The following is a 27,016-nucleotide window of genomic DNA, read 5'->3' as shown; positions in this document are numbered from 1 at the left end:
ATTTCAATAGACATAAAATATTTCATTATGATTTTTATTTGCATTTTTCTAACAACCAGTGATACTGAGCACTTTTTCATGTGCTTTCTGGCCATTCATATATTTTCCTTTGTAAACTATATATTTTAAATATTTTGTTCATGTTTTATTGGACTATCTAGTTCTTAGGTATCCTAGATTCTAATCCTTTGACAGATATATATGTTCTATATTTTCTCCAAAACTGTATCTTGCTTATTCATTTTCTTATTGATATCTGGTGAGCAGTTTTAAATTTTGAAATCTACTTGATCTATTTTTATGGTTATTGCTTTCTGTGACCCACGAAATTTTTATCTAGTCTTAAATCACTAAGATGTTCCATTATTTTTCCACAAAATTTTATAGTTTTAGCTTTTATGTTTAGGAGTATTATAATCTCAAATTAATATTTGATTAAGGTGTGATGTAGAGATTGGAGGTTCATTTTTTCATATGGATATGCAGTTATTCCAGGATTATTTGCTGTAAAGGCTTTTCTTTTCTATTGGATTTCTTGGGCTTCTTTGTTGAAAATCATGACTCTGTAATAGCGTGTCTATTTCTTGGTCCTCCAATCTGTTGTATTTATCATAGGTCTACTTACTATTCTTTATGTCAGTACCACACTGTTTTGATTATGGTAGATTTGTGGTTAGTCTTGAAGTCAGTATAAGTCTTCCAACATTGTGATTTTTAAAAATATTGTTTTGGAAATTATAGGCCTTTTGAGCTTCTATATAAATTTTAGAATAGGTTTATCGATTGCTTGTTGGAATTATGATTCAGGGTTTAGATCAATATGGGGAGAAATAACTTGTTAACAGTAGTAACTCGTTTATAAACATGGTGTATCTCTCCATTTGTTTAGGTCTTTGATTTCTCTCAACAGTGTTTCACAGTTTTCACTGTATAAGTCTTTTGATGAATTTGTTCCCAAGTGTTCAGTCTATATGTTTATAAATAGAATAGATCTTTAATTTTACCAGTCATGGGATCTGCAAAAGAGGTAGTTTTACTGTTTCCTTTCTGATCCTTATGCACTTCCTCCCTCGTTTCCTTTTGTTGCTTTATTGCAATGGATAGAACCTCCAGTGCAATATTGTATAGAAGTGATAAAAGTGGACATCTTGGCCTACTTCCCAATCTTTGCTTAGGAAAGAGCATTCAGTATTTTACCGTTAAGCATGATGTTAGCCAAAAGTCTTTTGTAGATAACCTTCATCAGGTTAAGGATGTTGATAACTCTTTATATTTGTCTATGCACGTGAAACCATCATGGCAGTCAGGTTAATAAACATATCACCCCCAAAATTTCTTTGTACTTCTTTTAATCCATCCTTCTACCCCCAGGCAATTACTGATGTTTTCTTTATCTTTGATACTTTTACATTTTCTAGAGTTTATATAAATGGAATCATACAGTATGTAGCAATTTTTGTCCAGCTTCTTTCTTTTAGAACACTTTAAAAAAATGATTCAAGCATGTTGCATTTATCAGTAGTTTATTCTTTTTTTTGCTGGATGTTATTCCACTGTATAGATATACTTCATTTGGTTTCTATAGTCACCTGTTGATGAGCATTTGTAATATTCCCAGTTTTTAGCTATTATGAAATGTTGCTGTAAATATTCATGTATAATTAATTACTTCTGAAAATATGTCTTTAGTTCTCTTAGGCAAATACTAAGGAGTTCAGTGGTTAGTTCAGACCCACAGGCATATGATTAGCTTTTGAAGAAACTTCTAAAATGTTGTCCAAAGTGATTTTACCATTTTACATTTTCATTATCAGTGTTTAAGAGTTCCATTTGTTCTACATCCTTCCTAACACTTTTATGGTCAGTCCCTCCTACCATCTTGCCTTGTTGTACTGGCTGTATAATCTTCAGTACAATGTTAGTAGAAATTATAAGAGCAGACATAATTGCCTAGTTTATGATGTTAGTGTTGAGGGTGAAGGGGATTATTTTTTCTTCTATAATTATTTCATGTTGACAATTTCTCTGTTAATTCAGGTAAACTAGTTGTTTAATTAGAGTGTGGCACTTTCCCATCTCTCTCTTGCTGCCTCGCTTGCCATGTGACACACCCACTCCCCTTTTGCCTTCTGCAATGATTAAAGCTTCCTGAGTCCCTCATCAGAGGCAAATACTGGCACCATGCTTCCTGTACAGCCTGCAGAACCATGAGCCAAATAAATCTTTTTTTGTAAGTTGCCCATCCTCAGGTGTTCCGTTATAGCAGACTAATATAGTCTTCTTCTAAAAATATCTGTTGTTTCCTCTCTTGATCAGTCATGTGTTGTTGTCTCTATGCATGTCAAGTAATTTTATGATAGATAATGCATATACAGGAATGATAGATGCTCCAGATAGTCCTTCCACCAGAAGAGTTTCTTTATTTCTTCTTAGGCGGAGGGGCTGAAGGCCTGATCCAATCATAGATGTTTGTCTGTGTTTAGTTCTAGTTTTAAATTTACTCTTTGTCTTGTTTGCTTCTATTACTCAGGTGTGGCCATCCCAGTCTGTTGATGAGCCTATTAGATTTTTGTCTTCTGAACCTGAGAGACTATGGGAGATACAGTTCTGCCTCTTAGAGGTTTCCAGCTCAGCTCTCCAGCCATTCACTCTACTCAGTCCAAAGGCAAATATTTTGAGCAGGACACTGAGTATATGCCTGAAGATGATACATGTATCAGGCAGTACATTGATTCCAAGCCCATGAGACTATTAGAGAGTTAACTCTGCCTTTCATCAGGTTTGGTCCAGCTCCTTGTGCTGCCCCAGAATGAAAAGAAAATTAGTTATGCCTTTAAAGCTTTTAAGTGTCCTATTTGTTACTCCAGGCACTACTGCTCACTAAATACTTGCTTGTCTTCTTTTCTCCAGCAGAGGTTTTCTTCTTAAGCCTACAAACAGAATTAGCAAATTTCCTTAGAGAAGAAAAGGCCAGAGATCTTGTTACATGTACAGCTCTCTGACACCTTTAAACATATGATATTTTAATCCTTCTGATTTTTTAAAACAGGATATTAGCCTGCCACAATATCCTACATTTTTCCCAGAAGTAGAAGTCTCCAACTTCCAACTTTGGACTCTCACTGCTACTTGGCAGTCTTCCAAGTCCATAGTTGCCATCCCTCTCCAGTCCTCTAACAGCTACTATTTAAATTTTTAAGTTATCCTTAAGAACCTTGCCTTTTTTGCTTTCACTATGATGTGGTAATTCAGAAGAACATGAATTTTTCAGGTAAGAATGCCTTTACATTTTGGCCCTGCAGACCCTCCATCTCCAAACATCTTTGCATCTGTATCCTCCTTTATCTCTCCTGTAAAGAGAAGATATGTATCTACTCTTGTTGAAAGGTAATCTCTCCGAGTTCTCCATACATATTCTCCAAGTCTTTGCTCCATCAATTCATATTTCTTGTATCTTCTTCCTCTCAGTACCTCTTTTCTCTCAGTTATATCGATGGGCTCAAATGTCTTTCATAAAACAAAAAGCTTACTTTTATCCTATGTCTTCCGGAAGCTATATTTTTCTCCCCATTCATAGCCAATTTTGAGAGAATAGTTTTTACTCTTTCCTTCTCTTTCTATTTATTCTTATGTTATAAAATCTTGATATATTGATATCCATAAATACTTGCATTTTATAGCAAGCAACACAACAATGTTTTCTTGTATCCTAGTAACACTGCTAACTAATTAAAAGGGAAACCAAGCCATTATATAGTCCAGACAGAGCAAATATCAGGAATTTCAACAATCATTAAAATATAACAAATATTCATAAATTTCTATGTAAGTAGCCATAACATAGGTAGACACATTTTTGTACAAATAGGCACAAAGCATTCAGCGAAATAGTAAATTTGAAGTAATTCTAATACCATGTACAAGCAAGGAATTAAAGCAAATATTATATTTAATATAATTTACAGTAAGCTATAGAAAAAGTCAAATGCATATCAGAGGAATAAAACAATCAGCAGAAATAGACCTAAAAATGACAAATGTTTTAATTTTCATCAAAACACGAAAAATTATCTTTAAAGCCACCTAAATTTTCATCTCTGAAACCTGAAAACTTGTCACTGTCTAACTTTTAAGAACTACTAGCACTCTGAGTTTGAAACTATGGTTACCACTTTCAAGCAATTGCTAATTCTTAGTACTTTCAAAGAGCATTACTGTGAAAGTTTCATGAGCATATTTTTGCAAAAGCAAATAAAACATTTTCTGCTTGGGCAGGCCTCATAAGAATCAGGATATTTCATAGCCTGTAGGACATTTGTCCCTTAGGCCACATCATGGCGTAGCCTGCAGAGCTTTTTCAGATGTAAAGATAAATTTCCTTATTTTGTGTGATCCTGCTCCCTCAGAGTTTTTCTCCTGCAGGCAGGGTTGGAGACTTCTCATCCAGCAATAGAATTCCTGCCACAAGTAGAATAGGAGCATGGTGGCCTCTGATCTGTAATACACGTCCTTTTATTAGGTGCCAGGTAATTTTTTGGTAACTTTTGTAGGGAGGGAGAGTGTGACTATTTCTTATAAACTGGTACTTGCTGTGTGCTCTGTTTACTGGATTGGTAAGTTCATTGAGGCCAAGTGCTAGATCCTTCTCACCTCACAATTTCCTGAAACTTAATTTTTATCAAGTGTTGTTTATTGTCAGCATGTTATAACTGTGGATTTAATAGAAATGTTTATATGCATATGTCTAGAAACATGGTAATTGTATGGAATTAAAGTTGTTTTTGTTTGCCTTTATTTAAATTAAGAAAATAGTATTCTCAGATGTGTTCAAGGAATATTTTATTAAGAATTTGTTAGGGTCCAGAATGTATTTGGGACTCTATCTTATCAGGTATAGCCATATCCCATATTTTATAGATAAGAATACTGAGGCTAGGAAAGCTAAATTGACTTGATTTATTTACCTAGGTAAGTAGTGTCAGAATTGATTAATTTAAACACTGTTCAATATTGAAAGTTTGAATTTTGATTCAATTAATATGCTACATCCATGTCTTATTCATAGTATACTTGCAGAGTAGTATCATAGAAACAAACTAATCAGTGTTATTTGTTTGTATACAGTGAGAGAATCAAAGAAGCTACTAACAATAATTCTGAAAAATATAGTAAAAATTAGCAAAAGAGAAGGGAAAGAATTGCTTTTGTATTTTGATGCATCACTAGAAATCACTAATGTGACTCAAAAAATTTTTGGTGCAAATAAACATAGGGTAAGTCTTTAAACTTAATAAATATTTACTGTTTTCATAATTCTGGAAACACTCAGTTTGGGGTTATAAGTTTTATTGCGTTTTTTCCTTTCTAGTATTCTTAAAATGTAGATTTTAGTTCTTTAAATTTGTACTGGTGAAGAGTCATCAGCTTGTTAGTCATATCCATTGAGATACCCATTAGAAAGTATCTGATGACAAAATTAGCAGCTGCTCAAAACATTTAATGAATTTCTGCCAGGTGTTTAAAAAGTAAAATGAGAGAAAGCACTGTTTTCAAGATTTTAAACATCGTGAAAATTACACACACGATACATAAGAAGAAGTAAATAATGGCATAGGGAACAAGAGTTGTAGATATTGAAGAAAGAGAAGGCTCATAAAGAGTTAGGTTTGGAGATAGGCATTATTATGGATATGGGACTTGAAATGGCCTTCGAAGTTGAAGGAAAGGATTTAGATAAAATACTTTCCAGGCATGTAGAAATTACGAGCCAAATATTGTTTAACTGAGAATTTAAGGTGACAATTCATGTGATGTGTTGGGGAGATATTCAATGGACAAATTTGAATAGTGCAAAAGATTTGTGTTGCAGAATATTAGATGTATTTGTTGTGAGGAACAAGGGTTCCTCACAATGACCCCTGTTCCTCACAAATGACAAGCTAAGCTGACTGGTTAATGGGAGTGATTGAAGTGTTCTGAGAAAGTATTCATATATGCAAAGTAATTATTTGGGATATTTGGCAATTTTGGAGGAAAACAGGTAGAAAATAATTACATTATTTTATTTTATAAAGTACATTTTATAAAATATAAAATGACATATAAAAAATGGAAAGAAAATGTCATCACTGTGAATTGATTTAATTTTAGGAATCTATCAGAAAACAAGGTATTTCAGTTGCCAAAACATCGCTGCATATACTTTTTGATGCAAGTGGATCACAGGTATGTCTCAGACTTACTTGATTTTTATCACTGGGCTAAGTTTAACCATAACTAATAGAACAGTAATAAAGGTGTTGTTGGATGGTGAATATATAGAAAACAAATGATCTCAATATAAACAGTACCCCGATAAAATGTATATGATGTTTAAACATGTTATAAATGATAATTTTAGTGTAAAGTGTGGGGTTATTAATATCAGTTTAGTAACTTTAAAACTTTAATAAAGCAGTAAATGTCCTTACATTAATGCCAAGCTTGTTTTATGTCTATTAGTGTTTGAAAACATGGATACTTTTTATTGGATCACTTTGTAAAAATTATAACAGCACATAGATAGAAAAGGGAAACAATTGATATTTGAATATGAGATGAGTATGAGCTTTATTAAGACATCCAGTGATTGTTGATTACTTTCTGTGGTTTGCAGTTTTTAATACTTTTTTTTTTCATGTTCTCCAACAGATTCTAGTGCCAGAAAGTCAAATCTCACCAGTCAGAGAAGAACTCGTTAGTTTAAAGGAAAAATCAAAGTCCCCAAAGGAATTTGCTAAACCTTCAAAATATATCAAAAACAGTAACAAAGGGAATAGAAATGATAGTCAGCTTGAGGTAAAGATGGTGTCAAAATACTGGCTTATAAAACTACCATTGATCAAATCATTGCTATATATGAGTACAGAAAGAAGCATCTATAATTTATATATTATTGGCCTTGATTAATCACATTTCACAGTTTTTCTCCTACCTTTGACAAATGCAAACAAAAGATAGTGTGTGTCTTAGCAAATTGTGTACATGTTATGGGGTTAGAACAAGATATACTTTACACTTGTAAATTACAAATTAGAGATAAGATAACCTGCTTCTTGCATTTATCCTTTTTGTTCTATCATTGCATTTGGCTATAATGTAGAATAGTAATGTATAATGTTCTGTTTATTTGCATGAGAAAAAAAAGTATGAGGTTCTTTCTTTTACTCCTTTTCTTCCTCTTCCATTGAAGGACCTCCTCTAGGTCACATCCAGGAGAACCATTTCTCATAATTGGAACCCCTACCACCATACCTTGCTGTGACACTTGACATTGTTGATAGCCCTCTGTTTCTTAAGGTCCTCTCCTTCAGCTTTCATTGTATATCACAGTTCCCTTTCTGCTTCTGTTACTACATCAGAAAAACTTTCTCTCTATACCTCTTTGTAGGTTAGCTCTAAACCCAAAACCTTGATATCCAGCTGTTGGAACATCTTGTTGCCTTTTCTTAGCTTCTTTCATATTCATGATGTGAGCTCTTAAAATGTAGCAGACTTTTCTTCAAAATTCTATAGCTATATCTCTACTTTTTTTTTTCTGTATTTCCATTTGTATGTCTTTTCAAGACCTTTCCTGAAGTCTAAGCTCATTTTATCTTTTGCCTAAAATCTGCATCTGTATTTCAGTACAAAAAAATCTGCCTAATTTTTTTGGCAACATGCTTGATTCCAGCCTCTTCTCCCCTTATATCTGGAACCAAGGTGCTTGTGATTATTCTTTCATAATATCTATCTCTCACATCCATTCTTTCTTATTTCTTCTACCATTACTCATCTCAGCACACTTAGGTTAATACAGTAGCCCCCTTGTATGACTTTGTCACCACTGTTTTATCCTATGAGATACCCCATATAATCAGCGATTTTCCTTAAATATCAGTATCTTGATAGCATTCTTCTACTCCAAAAGCTTTGTGATTTCTGTGTTCATCCCACTGACTGAATAAATTTTGGCTCAGTTCTGAGACTTTGTATAATTTAATTTTACCTTTTCTATGAAAACTGTAATATGTATTCTCCCCTTTTGTAAGGTAGTTTGCTTTACTGTCTCTTTGCATGCCATGTTCATTCATGCCTCTAGATCTTCATTCACATTATTTCTTTTTTTGCCTTTACCCATCTAAAGCATACTTACATTTGCAAGTCTTGTTCATTTTCACTTTCTCTTTTTTTGCTTTCCTTTTAAAACATTTTACAAATCTTTTTTTTTTTTTGTAGGAAGTCTTTTATTATACTTTAAGTTCTGGGATACATGTGCAGAACGTGCAGGTTTGTTACATAGGTATATATGTGCCATGGTGGTTTACTGCACCCATCAACCTGTCATCTACATTAGGTATTTCTCCTAATGTTATCCCTCCCCTAGTCCCCCACCCTGCAACAGGCCCCAGTGTGTGATGTTCCCCTCCCTGTGTTCATGTGTTCTTAACTCCCACTTATGAGTGAGAACATGGGGTGTTTGATTTTCTGTTCTTGTGTTAGTTTGCTGAGAATGATGGTTTCCAGCTTCATCCATGTGCCAGCAAAGGACATGAACTCATCCTTTTTTATGGCTGCATAGTATTCCATGGTGTATATATGCCACATTTTCTTTATCCAGTCTATCATTGATGGGCATTTGGTTTGGTTCCAAGTCTTTGCTATTGTGAATAGTGCCGCAATAAACATATGTGTGCGTGTGTCTTTATAGTAGAATGATTTATAATCCTTTGGGTATATACCCAGTAATGGGATTGCTGGGTCAAATGGTATTTCTGGTTCTAGATCCTTGAGGAGTCACCACACTGTCTTCCACTTTCTTTTTATTTAGTTTTTGAGATGGAGTCTTGTTCTGTCACACAGGCTGCAGTGCAGTGGTGCAATCTCTGCTCACTGCAACCTCCGCCTCCCAGAACCTCTGCTTCCTGGGTTCAAGTGATTCTCCTGCCTCAGATTCCCAAGGAGCTGGAATTATAGGCATCTGCCACCACACCTGGCTAATTTTTGTTTTTTGTTTGTTGGTTGGTTTTACTAGAGACAGGGTCTCCCTTGTTGGCCAGGCTGGTCTCGAACTCCTGACCTCAGATAATCTGCTCTCCTCGGCCTCCCAAAGTGCTGGGATTACAGGCATGAGCCACTGCGCCCAGCCCATTTTTTGCTTTCTTCATGGAGCTTTGCCTGATTATTTCAATTGTTACTAATCTCTCACCTTTAGGTAAATATAACTCTCACAGGCACTTCCATATGTTTTGGCATGTTTATGTTACTATTTTGTTTTTTTAGTCTTTTGTTCTCAATTAAAAGTGTCATTTATTTCCTCTAGACAATTAGCACATGAAAGCTATTTTTGGTGTCTTTATATCAGAATCATGTTGGGTGCTTATTAACAATGCTGATTCTTAGCCCCACCTTAAATCTGTTGAATCATAAACTCTTGGAAAGGTCTTAAGCACACCAAAGTTGGAAAAATGCCACACTACTGTTAAATACCTGTGCTCTGTTTTCAATGAGGATGAACTGTTTGAGGCATTTATATGAATAAGTAACTTTTCAGGTCCCATTCACTATGCCACTAAAAACTTAATTTCTCTAAGAAAAATCTGTTGGCTCAGAAGCTTGTTTTCTAGTTAATGTTATAATTTTCCTTTCTGTTATCCTTTCCATCCTTCCCTCACATTTCATATACATACTCACAACTACATCATTTTTTCCCATGTTCTAGGGACAGGTGCCTTAAAACCAGCTCTTTTATGCCTCTATGCAGTATGTCACCATTTACTTCTTAACATGGCATCCTCTGAAACTCCTGTCTCCTGTAGTCCCTGCCTCTACTTATCTACTTCTGTCCCTCTTATAAATCAGTGTGAGATGATATGGGAGAAAACAAATCTTTATTGGAACCACTAGATTATGTGCCACTGAATCTATGAATTCCTGCAGCTACTTCTCCAGTTTAGCCTTCACTGATTATTAGTACAACTTTCAAAAATGTGTGAATATTTTGAAGAAAGCTTAATATGAAAGCACTCAAAATAATTTTATATAAAGATGTAATCCAAACATTATCCTCATGGTATAGAATAGGAAATTGCAAGCTATGGTTAACTAGATAAGTTCAATATTGATAAAATATTTTCAGCTAGCATATAAAGGTACTGTACTTCATAGGTATGGATATTCTATAAAAATTCTTTAAAACAGTGTTCCTTACTTGTTTTGGCTACTTATTTAATACCAAACATGAAGATGAACCTTTCATATCAGCCTAAAACATGGAAATTTATGGATATTGTGTTTGTTTAAAAAAACATATATCTTTGGCATGTATCAAGGCAAAATGTTATAAGTAAAATTGCAGGATATTTAATTTCCAAAAGACTGTGTTTACAGTGGTTGTTTTTCATCATGGTTTCAGATAATTACTCCTAGCAAAAGAAAAATGTCTGAAGCATCAATGATTGTTTCTGGGGCAGATAGATACACTGTGAGAAGTCCAGTACTTTTCAGCAACACATGTAAGTTTTATAGTTTTAAAAGATTTCTAACAATTATTTTAAAGGAGGCATTTTTTAATTTAAGGAACTCTGAGCATAATTTACATAAAGGATAAGTTTGGTGTATAAAAATTGATAAAATATGAACCACAAATGTCTTCTAATGGGAGGAAAAGTATAATGCTAACATATGAACAGAACAATGTTCAAAATACTAATATTTGACAATAATTTGTTATAATTTAAGCAAGACACAGCATATCTTACTGGTTAAAACACTGAATTAACCAGGCCAGGCGGACTTAGCTCCCCACTTCCAACTGTGTACTTTGTACAGGTTATCCTCTAGCTAAATTTAGAACCAGTTTTTTTTCTATAAGTGGCACTTAAGTATCTCATCAAGATGAGTCCTTTAGTTGTTTAAAGGACTAAATAAAAATCACTCATTTAATAAGGAATCTAGTGAAACTTTAAACAGTGCCTGATACATACTAAGAGCTAAATAAAAGTTTTAAAAAATCTGATACTGTGTACTAGTTTCTTTACAGTCTTAGTCTATATGACAACTTAACATTGACCTTCTGTTCTAAAAATCTAGTTGCCTACTGGCCAATTGCCTAGTATCTGACAGGCTCCTCAAACTTAATAGGTCCAAAGTTAAATTAATCTTTCCATCCTCCCTGCAAATTTTTCCTTCACTTCTTATCTTGGTAAATGACATCTATATTCACTTACTTATCTAAGCCAGAAACCTGGGAACCATCTAAGAATGTTCATTTCTTACCTTCCTCATCTGAAAAGTACCTCAACAATAGCAATAGGTAAAAAAAAGAAAAAGAAATCTGCAATCCTTATCCTCCTTTTTAGCAATACCACCACGAAGAAGAAGAATTAAACCACCACTGCAAATGACGAGTTCTGCAGAGAAACCTAGTGTTTCTCAAACATCAGAAAATGGAATGGATAATGCTGCATCACTGAAATCTAGACCATCAGAAGAAAGACATAAGAGAGATAATACAGACAAAGTAACTTTACCTTGAAAGTATTTTTAAAAATTTTTTTCAAGTAATTGTGGAAATATGCATTGAACTAACTTCTTTTCAAGCTGCAAATGTCTCATTTTGTTTAAAGCATTACCTTTTTTCCCCCTAAGTATCATTTATTGCTCTTGAAAGTAGAGTCCTTCTGGCATATATGACTCATTTACTGTGCTTACAATAAAACTTATGAATATTCACTATAACTTGATTTACACATTTGGGAGCATAAATGAACTTGCCATAATTATGTAATTTATTATACAAATTAGTGACTGCTATAGGGAAGGCTGTGGTATAGGAATGTGAGATACAAGTGGACTGTGTCCTTAAGTTTCTCAAAATCTAGCATGAAAATTAGATAATAAGTTATAAGCATTCTCAGATGTACACATATAGGATGCAGTAGGAACCAAGTAGTAGAGGGTCAAGTGCCTAACCCTGTAGCTAGATGTGAGGGTGAAGATCAGGAGATGCTTTTTAAGAAAATATGGAGAGAGAATTGACTTTTGAAAGGTCAATAGAGTCAAATGGATATTGAGGAGAAGGGCATTTGTTCCAGGTCGTTGAAAAGACAGAGCAGGAAAGGATAAGAGAGAATAGTTTCTTCAAGAAACAAGAGGTAATCAGAGTTGCAGATAAGCTTGTAAAGGAGGAACATCTAATAGCTTTTGTTTTTTCTGAAGTGTGAAGATGGTGAGTTTCTCCTAGAGATCTGTTGAAGTACAGGATTCAGGGACATGTAAAGCTATGTGCAAGGTAACGGAGAGGCCTAAGAATAACTGTTAGATAATGTTGAGGACCCAGTTTAAATATGACTTTTATAGCATATATATGTTTATAAATATGTACAATTTTCTCAAAGCTTAGTAGCCTTGGTGTTGATAGTAAGATGAGAACAGATGATGGATTCTTAAAATTTAAATGGGTATGTGGCAGAAAGATAAAGCGTATGAAAGTTGAAGATATTACAAGAAAATAGTCAAAGTAATGGTTCAAGTTGTCTTAAGTGTTTCTTAATAAGGGGATTATTTTTCAGTTGTGCGACATGGTCCTAAATGTTGTAGGATGATAAGCATCCTAGCTAGGATCGTGCTTACCTATTGTCAGGAGAAACCCTCTGTCGTTGTAACAACCCAAACCACACCTGCGTATTTCCGTAACGTTCCCCTCCCAGTGCGGAGAATCACTGGCTAGAGTAAGAAGGAGAGGCAGCCAGGATGAGGCAAAATATTTTAGACTAATGGGAATATTTTTCTGACAATAGTGGCAGATTTGTATTTGATCTGGATTAAATGTGTATCTTTGGCTATGGAAATAGGGAAGCTCGCTGTAGGAAAGAAGTTACCTGGGCAATGCAGTAGATATTGTTATAAATAAAAAACTTACTAAACAAAAATCATCCTCATCAATATCTGATGATAATTCTGAAAAAACAGGAAAAGTGAAATATAAGAAAGAGTGGACCATATCAAGATCGACAAAGCAGGCTATGTAATCAGTAGCAACTGGAGAGATTTCTCATGGAGAGTACAGAACTTGTCAGTTACAGATGAAAATTGAATTATTCTAGCTGTGGATGTGATCAGAAAATTTATGCAATATTCTGCCTCATCTGCAGTGATAGTTTTCTTGTGTTTTAGGATAGGGAACATTCAGAAATGGGCATAACGTTTATGAAATATATAAAAATAGTATCCAACTTTTCATATCAAGGCAGATTTATTTTAAAACACTCAAACCTTAATACTCTAACGTTTAAGTTGTTTTCCTATAACATCTTAAGTTTACGTTAACATGTTTCCCGTGTTTACAGCACATCAAAACTGCTAAGTGTGTAGAAAACACAGAAAATATGAACGTTGAATTCTCAAACCAAAATTTTGGTAAGTATCTTGTGGTTTAATTTAATTTTAGTCATTTTTTTTTGAAAACATACTTCTCCCTGTATTTTCCTTTAACTCCACTGGCTTTCATTGATTTGAAAAAGATTTACAAAGAATTTGTTTGACTTTGTGCAAGGAATTTTTGAGGTTACAAAGAAATATACAACCTTTGTTCCCCAGAAGTTTGGGTCTAAGAGGACGCAAAATCGATCAATCCATTCATCCTAATACGTGAACCTTTATACGTTTCTATACTAACTCCCCATCCCACTGCCAACTGCATGAAAAAAAATGAAAATATAATAATACTTGTTTTATTTAGATGAACTCCAGGATGTTATACCTGATTCACAGGCAGTGGAAAAAAGAGATCATACTGCGTAAGTATGAGAAAATCATCAAATCATTTAGTCTATACTATTGCTGTTTTTAGTGAATACAACAGATTTGGAGGAAAAGGACTTTATATGATTAGAATGTAGCATTAATCATCTCTTAAGTGTTATGACAGCACAATGGGGAATGATGTATATGGTTTTTTTCCCCCCATATGGACCAATATAACTCTTTTCAAGTGGAGAGACTTAAAATGAATGAGATTTTAAAAATGTATAAACAATGTGTAGAAATTTAACTTAGTTTACAGTAGAACATGTAATATAAGATATATTTACATATTATTTACACACATGTAATACATTGCTTTCAGTAAACTTTGACTACATTAAAAATCAAGGTCTTAAAGTCATAGGCTAATGTTTTATAACATAGTAAGCAAATTATTTTCTAGATTACCTGGTGTTTTTGACAACATCTCTGGAAATAAAATGCACAGCAAATGGGCATGTTGGACACCTGTAACAAACATTGAACTATGTAATAACCAAAGAGCAAGTACTTCATCAGGAGACACATTTAATCAAGGTGAAACTGAATTTTATCTATATATAATAGTTCAGTGTTAATTTCCTCAAATGTCTAACAAGCATTAAAACAAATTTAACAAATTTTACATATTGTCAAATTACTAATTTAAAAAATTAATTTCTCATTTTCCTCAATAGATATTGTTATAAATAAAAAACTTACTAAACAAAAATCATCCTCTTCAATATCCGATCATAATTCTGAAGAAACAGGAAAAGTGAAATATAAGAACGAACGAACCGACCATCTCAAAATAGATAAAGCAGAAGTAGAAGTTTGCAAGAAACACAATCAACAACAAAATCATCCTAAATATCCAGGGCAGAAAAGTACTGAAAACGCCAAGCAGAGTGATTGGCCTGTTGAATCTGAAACTACTTTTAAATCGGTTCTCCTTAATAAGACAATTGAAGAATCGCTGATTTATAGGAAGAAATACGTATTGTCAAAAGATGTGAATACTGCTACTTGCGATAAAAATCCTTCTGCTAGCAAAAATATGCAAAGTCATAGAAAAGCAGGGAAAGAATTGACTTCTGAGCTTAATTCCTGGGATTTGAAACAAAAAAAAATGGTGAGCTTTCAATGTGTTTTGATTTTTGCATATCCATAAGATGCCTACTTGATAACATAAGAAGCTTGATTAATTGCTACACATTTAATATGTGTAGTACCTTGTTTAATTCAGTGCCCAGGCTCTGAGAATTCCTTCTTAAACTCCTCACTCACCTCTCTCTTGTCCTAGCTCTGACAGAACAGTAGTAGGCACATATCAGACATGTAAATATGTATAGAATTAATGAACCATGCAGGTCCTATCTCTTCTTTTTGGGTTCCTCCCACTCTTTCCTTTTGACTTGCATATAGAACTGTTTGTACATTTCTTATAATTCTTACCTTTCTTTTTAATAAATGGTTATTTTTTTTTCTATGACTGTAACCATAGACTATGTTTTATTCAACATTTGTTTTCCTGCATGTCCTAGCACAGCCTTGTACACAGTAACATCTCAAATATTTTTTGGATGAATGCATTTAACCTTGAGAAGGTTTTGCAAGAAAGTATGTAAATGGGTTGGAAGAGACTGTCTTCTATTGTAACTGTTACTCATCATCATTAGAGCTCCCACTTTCTTTTTCAGATTAATCATCTCTGGAGAACATCTCTAAGACATTTTTAGCTACTTTGCCACCAGACTTCCAGGGAAGAAAATTTTACTTTTTTGTAACAGTATGGGTAAATCATTTTTTCTTAACTATCAAAATGCAGATTAAGAAAAAAAAACTTTAATTAGAATATACATTTCCACTGCAAGTAATGCAATCTGCTTTTTGATATTTCTAAAATAATCCAGGTTTTGTAGGCTTTTATTTTCATTTATCTTCAGTAGTAATGCTGATACCTGCGTAGCCAGATTTCTAGAGTCAATGTAAAATGTTCACACAATGTAACATCTCAATGTGCAAATTACATTTAAAACATAATTTGCAACTGTATATAATTAGGCATTATTTTTCTCGACCAGTCTCCTTTAAAATATTTTCTACACCTGCAGCTCACTTTTTGTGCCTAATTTGGCTGTTTTCTTCTTTAATCATATTCTTTTGGGTCCCTTTTTTTCTTGGATCCTAATATGTTATTTTCTCTTTCTCAGCTGCTATTTACTTCCCTCAGTCCCAGAGGAAATAAGGTTCTTTTTGTCCAAACAAAGATCTGTCTTTAAATTTAAATTTTAAATTGCTTTCTTTGGTATTTAGAATAATTTCACATAATTTCCCTGAGCTAGTCATTTCTTTTTTCTGGGAGCACAAAATCTAATAATCTTTTCTAAGCTGTGCTCTGATTTTAAAAAAATCAACTTCCTGTTTTCAGAAATTGTCTTCAGTCCTTCATAGAGTCACTACCTGTATCCTATTTAGGATTTCCCACCAGTTCCATGAATCACTGTCTTCTACCTACCTACCTACCTACCTACCTACCTACCTACCTACCTACCTACCTATTCATTTATTATAGTTTAAGTTCTGGGGTACATGTGCAGAACGTGCAGTTTTATTACATAAGTATACATGTGCCATGGTGGTTTGCAGCACCCATCAACCCATCATCTACATTAGGTATTTCTCCTAATGCTATCCCTCCCCTAGCCCCTCACCCCCCAACAGGTCCCAGTGTGTGATGTTCCCCTCCCTGTGTTCATGTGTTCTTAACTCCCACTTATGAGTGAGAACATGGGGTGTTTGATTTTCTGTTCTTGTGTTAGTTTGCTGAGAATGATGGTTTCCAGCTTCATCCATGTGCCAGCAAAGGACATGAACTCATCCTTTTTTATGGCTGCATAGTATTCCATGGTATATATATGCCACATTTTCTTTATCCAGTCTATCATTGATGGGCATTTGGGTTGGTTCCAAGTATTTGCTGTTGTGAATAGTGCCACAATAAACATACATGTGCATGTGTCTTTATAGTAGAATGATTTATAATCCTTTGGGTATATACCCAGTAATGGGATTGCTGGGTCAAATGGTATTTCTGGTTCTAGATCCTTGAGGAATCACCACACTGTCTTCCACAATGGTTGAACTAATTTACACTCCCAACAGTGTAAAAGCATTCCTATTTCTCCACATCCTCTCCAGCATCTGTTGTTTCCTGACTTTTTAATGATCATCATTCTAATGGGTGTGAGATGATCACTGTCTTCTAAGGTAGCCATCTGTCTGATACTGTCTTTCTACTTATTGGATCACCCCAGAGCAACCTATGTTCTTAAATGGCACAGATTTCCCAGGCTGGCTCCAATTATACTGGAATTTCTGAAATCATACAGTATTTTAGAGAAAGTTCATCTTGGTACCTTTCTATCAAGACAAGTAAACCATGTTTGCAATCTGATAATCTTAAGGGAACATTAATAACTTAGTACCTATTATATATAAGAACATATGGACTTCAAAATGGTTAAAATAGTAAATTCTGTGTTTACTAGAGTTTTGTGTATATCACTATAATTAAAAAACCTATATGCCTTATAACCAGAGAAAAGTAAATATAAACTCAGGAGCCCTCATGTCTTTAAGAATACTACCGTAGTTTATTAAAACGAAGTTATCTAAATTATGCTGAGAATAATTCTTATTTTGTAGTCCTTTTACTTTTAAAAATTTATTTTTGGAGCAATTTTAGTTCCAAAAGTGAGTAGAAAGTATAGAGATTCCTCATATACCCATTTACCCATTCCCCTGTTGTTAACATCTTGCATCACTGTGGTACATTTGGTAGAATTGATGAATCATTATTGATACATAATGATTATTAACTCAAATGCTTAGTTTACATTAGGTTTCATGCTTTGTTATACATTCTGTGTGTTTTGACAAGTATGTAGTGAAGTGACATATCTACCATTACAGTATTACACAGAATAGCTTCAGTGCCCTACCATTCCCCTGTGTTCCACTTGTTTGTACTTTTGACTAGGAATGTGTTAAATCTATAGATCAAGTTAGAAAGAACTGACATCTTGACAGTATTGAGCTTTCTATCCATATATGTGGAATATCTCTTCATTTATTTAGATCTCCTTTGATTTCTTTCATCAGACTTTTGTAGTTTTTCTCTTGTACATGTTTTGTTAGATTCACATTTAAGTATTTCTTTTGGCAGTGCTAATGTAAATTATATTATGTTTTTGATTACAAACTCCACTTGTTCATTGCTGGTTTATAAGAAAGTGGTTGACTTTTGTATATTAACCTTGTAATTTGCAATCTTGCTACAATTGCTTATTACTTCCAGTAGTTTTGTTGCTAATTCTTTGAGATTTTCTACATAGACAGTGAGGTCATTTGTGAACAAAGACAGTTTTATTTCTTCTTTCCTAATCAATATACCTGTTATTTCCTTTTTCTGCTTATTGCCTTAGCTAAGAATTCCAGCACAATGTTAGAAAGAAGCAATGAGAGGGGACATTTTTGCCTTGTTTCTGATTTTAATAGGAAAAGCATCTTGTTTCTCACCCTTAAGTGTGATGTTAGCTGTAACTGTTTTTGTAGATATTCTTTATCAAGCTGAGAAAGTTTCCATTTATTCCTAGTTTGCTAAGAGTTTTTTTATCATGAGTTTGTGTTGGATTTTGTCAGATGCTTTTTGTGTATCAATTTATATTGATTATTTTAAATTAGCCTGTTGATATGATGGAGTACATTAATTTTCAAATGTCAAATCAGTCTTGCATGCCTAGAATAAATTCCACTTGGTAATAGGTGAGTAATTCGTTTTATAGGTTGTAGGATTTGATTTGCTGATACTGCTGATGTTACAGATTTTTGCATATGTGTTTATGGGAGATATTGGTTTGTACTTCTACTTGTTTGTAATGTCTTTGGTTTTGGTATTAAGGGGATATTGGCCTCATAGACCAAGTTAGGAAGTAGTTCCTACTCTTCTATATTCTAGAAGATTGTGGAGAATTGGCATAATTTCTTCCTTAAATGTTTGATAGAGTTCACCAGTGAACTCTTTCTGGTGTTTTGTTTTGGTAGGATATCAAGTATTCATCCCATTTCTTTAATAGACATAGGCCTAGTCAGATGATCTGTTTCTGTTTACATAAGTTTTGGTAGATTATGTCTTTCAAGGAATTGGTCCATTTCATCTAGCCTATCACATTTGTGGGCATGGAGTTCGTAATATTGACTTATTATTTTAATGTCTATGTGATCAGCAGTGATGGTCCTTCTTTCATTTCTGATAGTAATTTGTTTTTTTCCTCTTTCTTCTTTGTTAATCTGACTAAAGGTTTATCAGTTTTATTGATCTTTTCAAAGAAATGGCTTCTCCTTTTTTCAGTTTTTTATTCTCACGGGTAGAAACATTTTTAAAAATGTCTACAAAGCACTCTGTAAAGTTCTGTTAAAATATTTATCTTGAGTTATTTCAATGCCTAACAAAGCTCAAACTTATTAAATAATTGACTCTATTTCTCTTTACAGGTATAAATAGAACCAGATTTATCTTAAAAGTTTTTTTTCAGCCTTTATTTTCCTTTGAAGATTAACTGGTAGAGTTTAAAAGTAACTTACAAATTTTTTCAGAGAGAAAAGTCAAAAGGGAAAGAATTTACCCATGCAGCAGAATCCTTGATAAGCCAAATCAATAAAAGATACAAAACAAAAGATGACATCAAGTCTACAAGAAAATTAAAGGAGTCTTTGATTAACAGGTATGTTCTTAAATTTCAGATATGAATATTTTTCTGACTGATATAACTATATTACACAATTTAAAAAAGGTTAATTTTAAACATAGATTCAGATAATGTAACTTTTCAGTAGAAAACACATGGTTACTTAATACTTTTATAAATAGTAGATGTTTAAATTACACAGGAAGGGAACTAAATTTGAAATTTGTCATTTTATTGTCTAGTTACATTTTATATAGGATCAAACACATATCAACACAACATACCATTTTAAAAATAAATCTTTAAGATGTAGACATTGTACTTACTGAATCTAGTAATGAATAAACTAAATATATTTAAATACATTGCTTAATGAAATACAAAATTTAACCAGATATGAGAGTTTTTTTGTAGTAAATAGTACATTCTTTGCAGTCTTTCCAAAGATTGTGTTTATTACAGAATGTCCATTTATAGTCTGTCAGGTTGTTAATTCAAGTTTACGTTAATTCTGGCCTTACTATAGATCATGAATAAATGACTCTTATGGCAGAATCATTCATTTTAAATTCACACTTTCTGCTGCATTAATGATTCAGCTTTGAAGGCTCTATTGTAAGTGCTATTTACTGTGAGTGAAGTAGCAAAAATATCAGACTATTACTGTTACATTTTGGTTATTTTTAACATATTGAATATAGATTTAGTGATATAAATGTGGTTTATCTTAAATAAAATGACTCTTATGAAAAATATTCTATTGATACTTAATTGCTTTTTCAATTTTGACAATCTTTTTTTACAGTGGTTTTTCAAACAAATCTGTTGTACAACTCAGTAAGGTAGGTGTTATTTACTTCACCAAATGTGTAGTCAAACTCAGTATTTGACCATAAACACTAAAATAACATAGTGGTAAAGTGGAATTTGATAATGATGTTTTTGGTGTATTGCTAAATGAATGATAACCACTGACGGGTTTAGTAGCAAGTACTCAGAATAGCCCTCCAACCTTCTGTTTTTCAAATAAAATGCTTCTATTAGATATATGAGCATAATATTTTTACTTTTTGGTATATGATTCACTATATCCTTTTCACTGTGTGTGTGTGTGTTAATAGCCGATCCCATCTCTCCTAATAATTAGATCCTACTGAAGTTCCAATTTTGTTTTAAAAAACCTTTACTCTTTATCCAGGCTTATAATATAAATTATCTTTTTTCTAATTCCTCACAGTTGCTCTCTGTGTCCACTTAATAGTTCAAGTTTTGAAGTTCACCCTCTGTAAGTTCTTCTTGAATGTTTTCTCCCCTGTCTAGGCCAACTCCTATTAGCCCAGTTTCGGTTCTGATTTCTAATCTCTGGATTGTTACAATAGGCTTTATGTATTAATTTTCTTTGCCTCTAGCATTTCTCTGTGTCAATCCATACATTACATTCACTACCAGCTTTTTTTCTTTCCAAAGCACACAGCTCCAATCATGCCACTTTCTTGTTCAGAAACCTTTTTTTGGTCCCTGTTGCTTATTGAATTAAATGGAAACATAGACTGGCTCACTTGTCCCTTTAAAAGATTATCTTGTTTCTTAATTTTCTAGGCATGTCATGTTTAACTGAAACATGATAACTTGAGGTTTCCTGAAGTAAGTCTTTCCTAAGTATTTATTCTTTTTCTCTTTGCAATGAACTTTGAACTTAGTCAGCAGGCTCTCTCACCCTCTTATCTGATTTTTAAAATATTTCTCTTTGCAAGTCTTGCTTTGTACCTTCCTTATGAAAACTTTCCAAGATGCCCTGACTCAAAAACCCATTTGGCAATAATTCTGAATCTGTACAATAGAGTGTTTTGGTACCTTTTACATTTTTATTTATTTTTGCTATTTTACTCATGGGGTTTTTTTTCTTCTTCTATTTTTTCACTACACTTTATTCTGAATCATCTTTGTATTTTCTGTAACATTTTTGTGCTCACCTTTGTATCCTCTATAATACCATTGATACCTTTGGCTTATCTTCTTTAACATCTTTGCTCATTTTTACATATTCTGTAACAGCACACAAAAGATGCAACAGATGAATGAACACGTGTATGCAAGCACTGGTAAAAACAATACTGGGAAGGATAAGTCAGATAAATGATCAGAGGAGTAATATATTGAGAGAACCTTTTTAAAATAATGCAAATACTTCTGTATAAAATAGCCGAGAGAAATAAATTGAAGATGTCACAAAATAAAATTAATACTTTAGGTTTTAATATTTCTAACTTACTAGATAGTCTAATTATTTCTGATCAGTAATCATTAATACAACATATTACAATTAATAATTTATTAAATGTTATTTTATTTAACTTCTTTTTTGCCCTCACTACTTTGAGATCTGGTTGTATATCTTTTTAGTTGTAGACTGTATGAATAATCTAACACTTTTTTTTCCTAACAATACTAGTTAATTGATAGCTTTTTGACTCTCTTATATGAGATTTTACTTAAACCTTAGCCTCTCAAAAGTTTTCTATTTAAGAGTTTAAAGCAAATGAAAATCCAAAACAAAGTAGAAGCATGCTTGGTTTGTGATCATGGCATCACCAAAATTTAGCTTGTAGAATTCCAGTAAGGAGGTCATTTATCTACATACAACAATGTCAGTAAGTATTAAGGTTAAAGGATTTTATTAGATTTACAATATTTTCTATTATATTTTTACTATTTAAGTCTTCAATATTTCAAAAAAGTAGTTTTCTTATTGTATATATTTAAGGTGTATAACATGATATACATAGTGAAATGGTTACTATAATCAAATTAATGTATTCATTCATCTTTGTGTGTATGTGGCAAGGGCACATAAAATCTATTCTTGGCAAATATCCCAAATATAATAGGTTGGTACAACAACCTATTATATAATACTGTATTATATAAAGTTGGTGTATTACACAATACTATTAATAGTCCTTATGTGTTCTGCATTATATTTCTAGACTTACTCATCCTATATATCTGCAACTTTGTATCCTTTGATCTCCCTTTTTCCTTCCCCCCGCCATCCTCTGGTGACCACTGTTTTATTCTCTTATTTCTATAGATTTGACTTTTTTTTTTTTTTTTTTAAGAGTCCACATACAAGGGAGGTCATGCAGTATTTTCTTTCTGTCTGGTTATTTCGCTTAGCATAATGTCCTCTTGTCTTGGTTCATCCATGTTATAGCAAATTTCAGGATATACTATTTTTAAGGCTGAATAATATTTCTTCATGTATATATACACGCACCACAATTTATCCATTCATATGTCAATGAATACTTTGTTTCCGTGTTTTGATTATTATAAATACCACTGCAATGAACATAGTAATGCATATTTTTTTTTTTTTTTTTTTTGAGACATAGAGTCTTGCTCTGTTCCCCAGGCTGGAGTGCAGTGGTGTGATCTTGGTTCACTGCAACCTCTGCCTCCCAGGTTCAAGCAATTCACCTGTCTCAGCCTCTTGAGTAGCTCGGACTACAGGCGCATGCCACCATGCTAATTTTTATATTTTCAGTAAAGATAGGGTTTCACCATATTGGTCAGGCTGGTGTTGAACTCCTGACCTCAGGTGACCCACCCACCTTGGCCTCCCAAAGTGCTGGGGTTACAGGTGTAAGCCACTGCACCTGGCCCTAGGAGTGCAATTATACTTATGGGTGGTGATTTAATTTATTTTGCATATATTTTTATTCAGTTTAAGGAGAATGTTACAAGTGTCAGATTTATATTAGTGAAAGCACAACTAGAAAAATATTTAAAAATTAATCGCACATTATTTGTTTGGCACATAGAGTAATGTACAAGTTTTTTGTTGAGGTAAAATATAAAATTTACCATCTTTATCATTTTTAAGTGTGCATTTCACTGATTATATATATAAATATAAATATATATAAATATATAAATATATATAATATTACATATTTTATATATTTTATATATATATATATATATATTTAATCCCTTAGTTCCCCCCCTACTCCTTCCTACTCTTCCTGGCCTCTGATAATCACTGTTCTATGCTGTATCTCTAAGATTCACTTCTCTAGCTCCCACTTATGAGTGAGAACATGGGATATTTGTCTTTCTGTGTTTGGCTCATTTCACTTTACTTTGGCCTCCAGTTACATCCATGTTCCTACAAGTGACAGGATTTCATTCTTTTTTTATTGCTGAATAATATTCCATTGTATATACACAGACCACATTTTCTTTATGCATTTATCCATTGATGGACACTTAGGTTTCAATAATGCTGCAGTAAGCATGGGTGTGCAGATACTTCTTTGGTATATTGATTTCCTTTCTTTTGGATATATACTCAGTAACTTGCTGGATCATACTATAGTTCTATTTTTAGTTTTTTGAGGAATCTTCACACTGTTGTTCACAGTGGTTGTACCACCATTTGCATTCCACCAACAGTGTATGAGACCCACATCCTCACTAGCATCTGTTATTGCCTGTCTTTTTGGTACAAGCCATTTTAACTGAGGTGAGATGACATCTCAGTTTTTGATTTGCGTTTCTCTGATGATTAGTGCTGTTGAGCATTTTTTCATATACCTGTTATCCATTTAATGATTTTTTTATAACCCTCTTTTGTATTTAGGAAAAAGTTCAGAAAAAAAGCTACAGAAAACTGAAGACTACTTTTGTCAATGTTACTTCTGAATGCCCATTGTAAGTATTTTTTGTAAATATTTTTCATTTTCTTCGTATTTGAAGAGACTACACGTATTTAAGTGGAGCTAATATTTCTCTTCATTTTCACAGGAATGATGTTTACAATTTTAATTTGAACGGAGCCGATGACCCTATCATAAAACTTGGAGTAAGCTAAAAATCAATAGATACTTTGTATTTACTGAGAAGTTACATTGTATTTACCGTGCGGTTATTAGATAGTATGTTTTTAATGTGCATCCTCTTACATGCTTTAAATTTTTTAAGAAATAGGTAATAATATTTTGGATAACCAGCCTATGTATATTTAGGTGTCTTTTTTTTCAATTTTTTTTTTTTTTTGGAATAAGATAGAGAAAAACAAGCAATTGTGGGGTAGAAAGCCTTCACTACCAAGAAAATCACCTTTCTTATTGATGAAGAGTAAAACTCTTATTGATTTTTATTATATGTTTTCTTTTCAAATACAAATATTGTAGTAAAGTTAATTTTATGTCAAATCTTATTTTGTGAAGCAAAACTAGATGTTTATTCCTTTTAATTCTTGTTTGACATTGACAACTCTTTTTTTAATGTTTATTTACAATGTAGATCCAAGAGTTTCAAGCTGCAGCTAAAGAAGCCTGTGCGGATAAGTCGATTAGATTGTAGGTATTTTTGTTCGATTAAAATATTCTGATCTTTTTTTTCCTCTTAAATATCTCTTCCCAGTCTTAGAGTTTAACAAATGAGAAGAGTGAATTAAAAATGGTAGTTATTATTACTCCCATTATGATTCTGTTACTTCAGCATTTACTCTAAATTAATATGCAAATTATCATCACTTTGAATATTAGTTGTATATCCTAGATCATGAAGCTGAAAAGACTTAGTAATTCTTTAATCTAACATAGTTATTTTATAACTGAGGTCAGAGAGGATAATTGGCTTGGCCAGAATAATATAGCTAATTAGTGAAAGAGTTAAGACTGAAAACTCAGGTCTAATTGTCCATTGTGTGTTACCTTAAGAAAACAAGTATGAAGGGTAATTTTTAATTAATACATATTTTTATTTAAGGGTAGGTCCAAGGAATCATGATGAACTTAAATCTTCTGTCAAAACAAAAGATAAAAAAGTAAGTTATAATATCTCAATATGTCTATTAGAAATAGTATTTCTCTTAATTTTTAATGTTAAAGATCATCAAAAACAAGAAAACAAAAATATTTTGATTGTTTTATTTATGCAACTATCCACATTCCTATTATGAATTTTCTTATTGTCTTTCAGCTGTTTGTAATCATCTAATGAAATGACAAGTTTAGTTTTTTTTCTATGTGTACTATTAGGTTATATCTCTCTGGAAATAAGTTGTTTTAACTTTGAATTAACAACATCAACACCAAAATGCAAGTATCACTATCTGATCTGGTTTTTCAAGCGACTTTCTTGGATAGGTTATTAATGCCATCCTAAATTAGGATATTGTTTTTTGTTGTTGTTGTTTTGGTTTAACTTACCTTGCATGATATAATGAGATGTAGTATTTCTTCATGCATTTCAAACTTTTTTTATAGATTATAACAAATCATCAAAAGAAAAATCTATTTAGTGATACTGAAACAGAGTACAGATGTGATGACAGCAAGACTGATATTAGCTGGCTAAGAGAACCCAAATCAAAACCACAGCTAATAGACTATAGCAGAAATAAAAATGTGAAGAATCATAAAAGTGGAAAATCAAGTAAGAAATTATCTTTTGGAGAAATGTTGCAAATGATTTTACAATTTATTTCAATTATTTAAAATGCTTTATATAAGCTTATTTTATTTAGACTTCATTACTACATACTTTCATGGATAGGACAAAACTACAATTTTTATGGTTTTTGTTTTATTGGTAATATGGTTATATTTAAATTTTATTTTTAATAGGACCTTAGGAACACAAATTATGATTTATCATGATCCTTGGCTCATGATTCTCATCACTTGTCTATTCATGGCCCAGTATTATCCAGTTATTTAGCTAATTATTGTGAATAATATACCAATTACTGATGAACTCAACACCTTTAAGATCAAGGCTTGAACTTTGACACTAACCTATATATATTTACATGTATTTACATTTATGTGTTTGTGTATAAAATATATGTATTTATATGTGTGTGTATATATTTTTTTACTAAATATCCCATCTTCTTGCTGCACCCAACATGCATCCTTTTTAAGGAATTTATATAGACACAAAAAATATATCAAAAGGCAAACAATTTTCTTCCAGATTTTTTTTTTTTTTTTTGCCTAAGTTTTCCACAAAGTATTTTCCTAGAAAGTGGTTTCTGCTTTGTCTTTGTGATAGTGAATCTCTTGAAGTAGTTGGTATGAGTTTCAGGTATAAGTTTTGGCTAGAGAGAATTACCATTTTCACAGCTGAACATCAATTTCAATGTTTGCTAAAACAAAGATTTTATATGTTGCATTTTTAAAAGAAGACTTAACTCTGTGATTTTCAATTAAATGTATATTTATTTTAAAGGCATCAGCTTTTATTTTATTCCAGGATTAAAAATAACCAATAGTTACCTAAAAGTAGAAGTGAATTTTGGCATGTGTTTAGAAATGAAGCTGAGTCTTGAAATTTAGGTGAGGGGTCACCAGATACATGAGGAAGTAAAGCAGCAGAATTATCATATATAAAAGGGAGAGAAGTATGGAATAGCATAGTATAATCAGGGAATGCAGTATTAAGGT

At 32.6% G+C, this 27,016-nt stretch overlaps 1 protein-coding gene across 1 annotated transcript in view; it reads left to right on the top strand.

The window, feature by feature from the left end:
- Positions 1-27,016, top strand: part of SYCP2 (synaptonemal complex protein 2) — a 54,906-nt gene that overhangs the window by 13,012 nt on the left and 14,878 nt on the right. Inside the window, exons 11-26 of the mRNA XM_015430024.4 lie at positions 5,125-5,273; positions 6,151-6,225; positions 6,691-6,837; positions 10,433-10,532; positions 11,379-11,539; positions 13,368-13,437; positions 13,760-13,817; positions 14,228-14,361; positions 14,502-14,938; positions 19,465-19,592; positions 20,362-20,398; positions 24,202-24,272; positions 24,366-24,423; positions 24,867-24,922; positions 25,335-25,392; positions 25,835-26,003. Of these exons, the coding sequence (XP_015285510.3) occupies positions 5,125-5,273; positions 6,151-6,225; positions 6,691-6,837; positions 10,433-10,532; positions 11,379-11,539; positions 13,368-13,437; positions 13,760-13,817; positions 14,228-14,361; positions 14,502-14,938; positions 19,465-19,592; positions 20,362-20,398; positions 24,202-24,272; positions 24,366-24,423; positions 24,867-24,922; positions 25,335-25,392; positions 25,835-26,003 (1,908 nt within the window). The remainder of the gene's footprint in view (positions 1-5,124; positions 5,274-6,150; positions 6,226-6,690; positions 6,838-10,432; positions 10,533-11,378; positions 11,540-13,367; positions 13,438-13,759; positions 13,818-14,227; positions 14,362-14,501; positions 14,939-19,464; positions 19,593-20,361; positions 20,399-24,201; positions 24,273-24,365; positions 24,424-24,866; positions 24,923-25,334; positions 25,393-25,834; positions 26,004-27,016) is intronic.

This window comes from Macaca fascicularis, chromosome 10 (genome assembly GCF_037993035.2).
Source record: "Macaca fascicularis isolate 582-1 chromosome 10, T2T-MFA8v1.1".
Lineage (NCBI taxonomy): Eukaryota > Metazoa > Chordata > Mammalia > Primates > Cercopithecidae > Macaca > Macaca fascicularis.
Note: the sequence above shows the minus strand (reverse complement) of the source record. Positions and strands in the feature narration are given on the sequence as shown.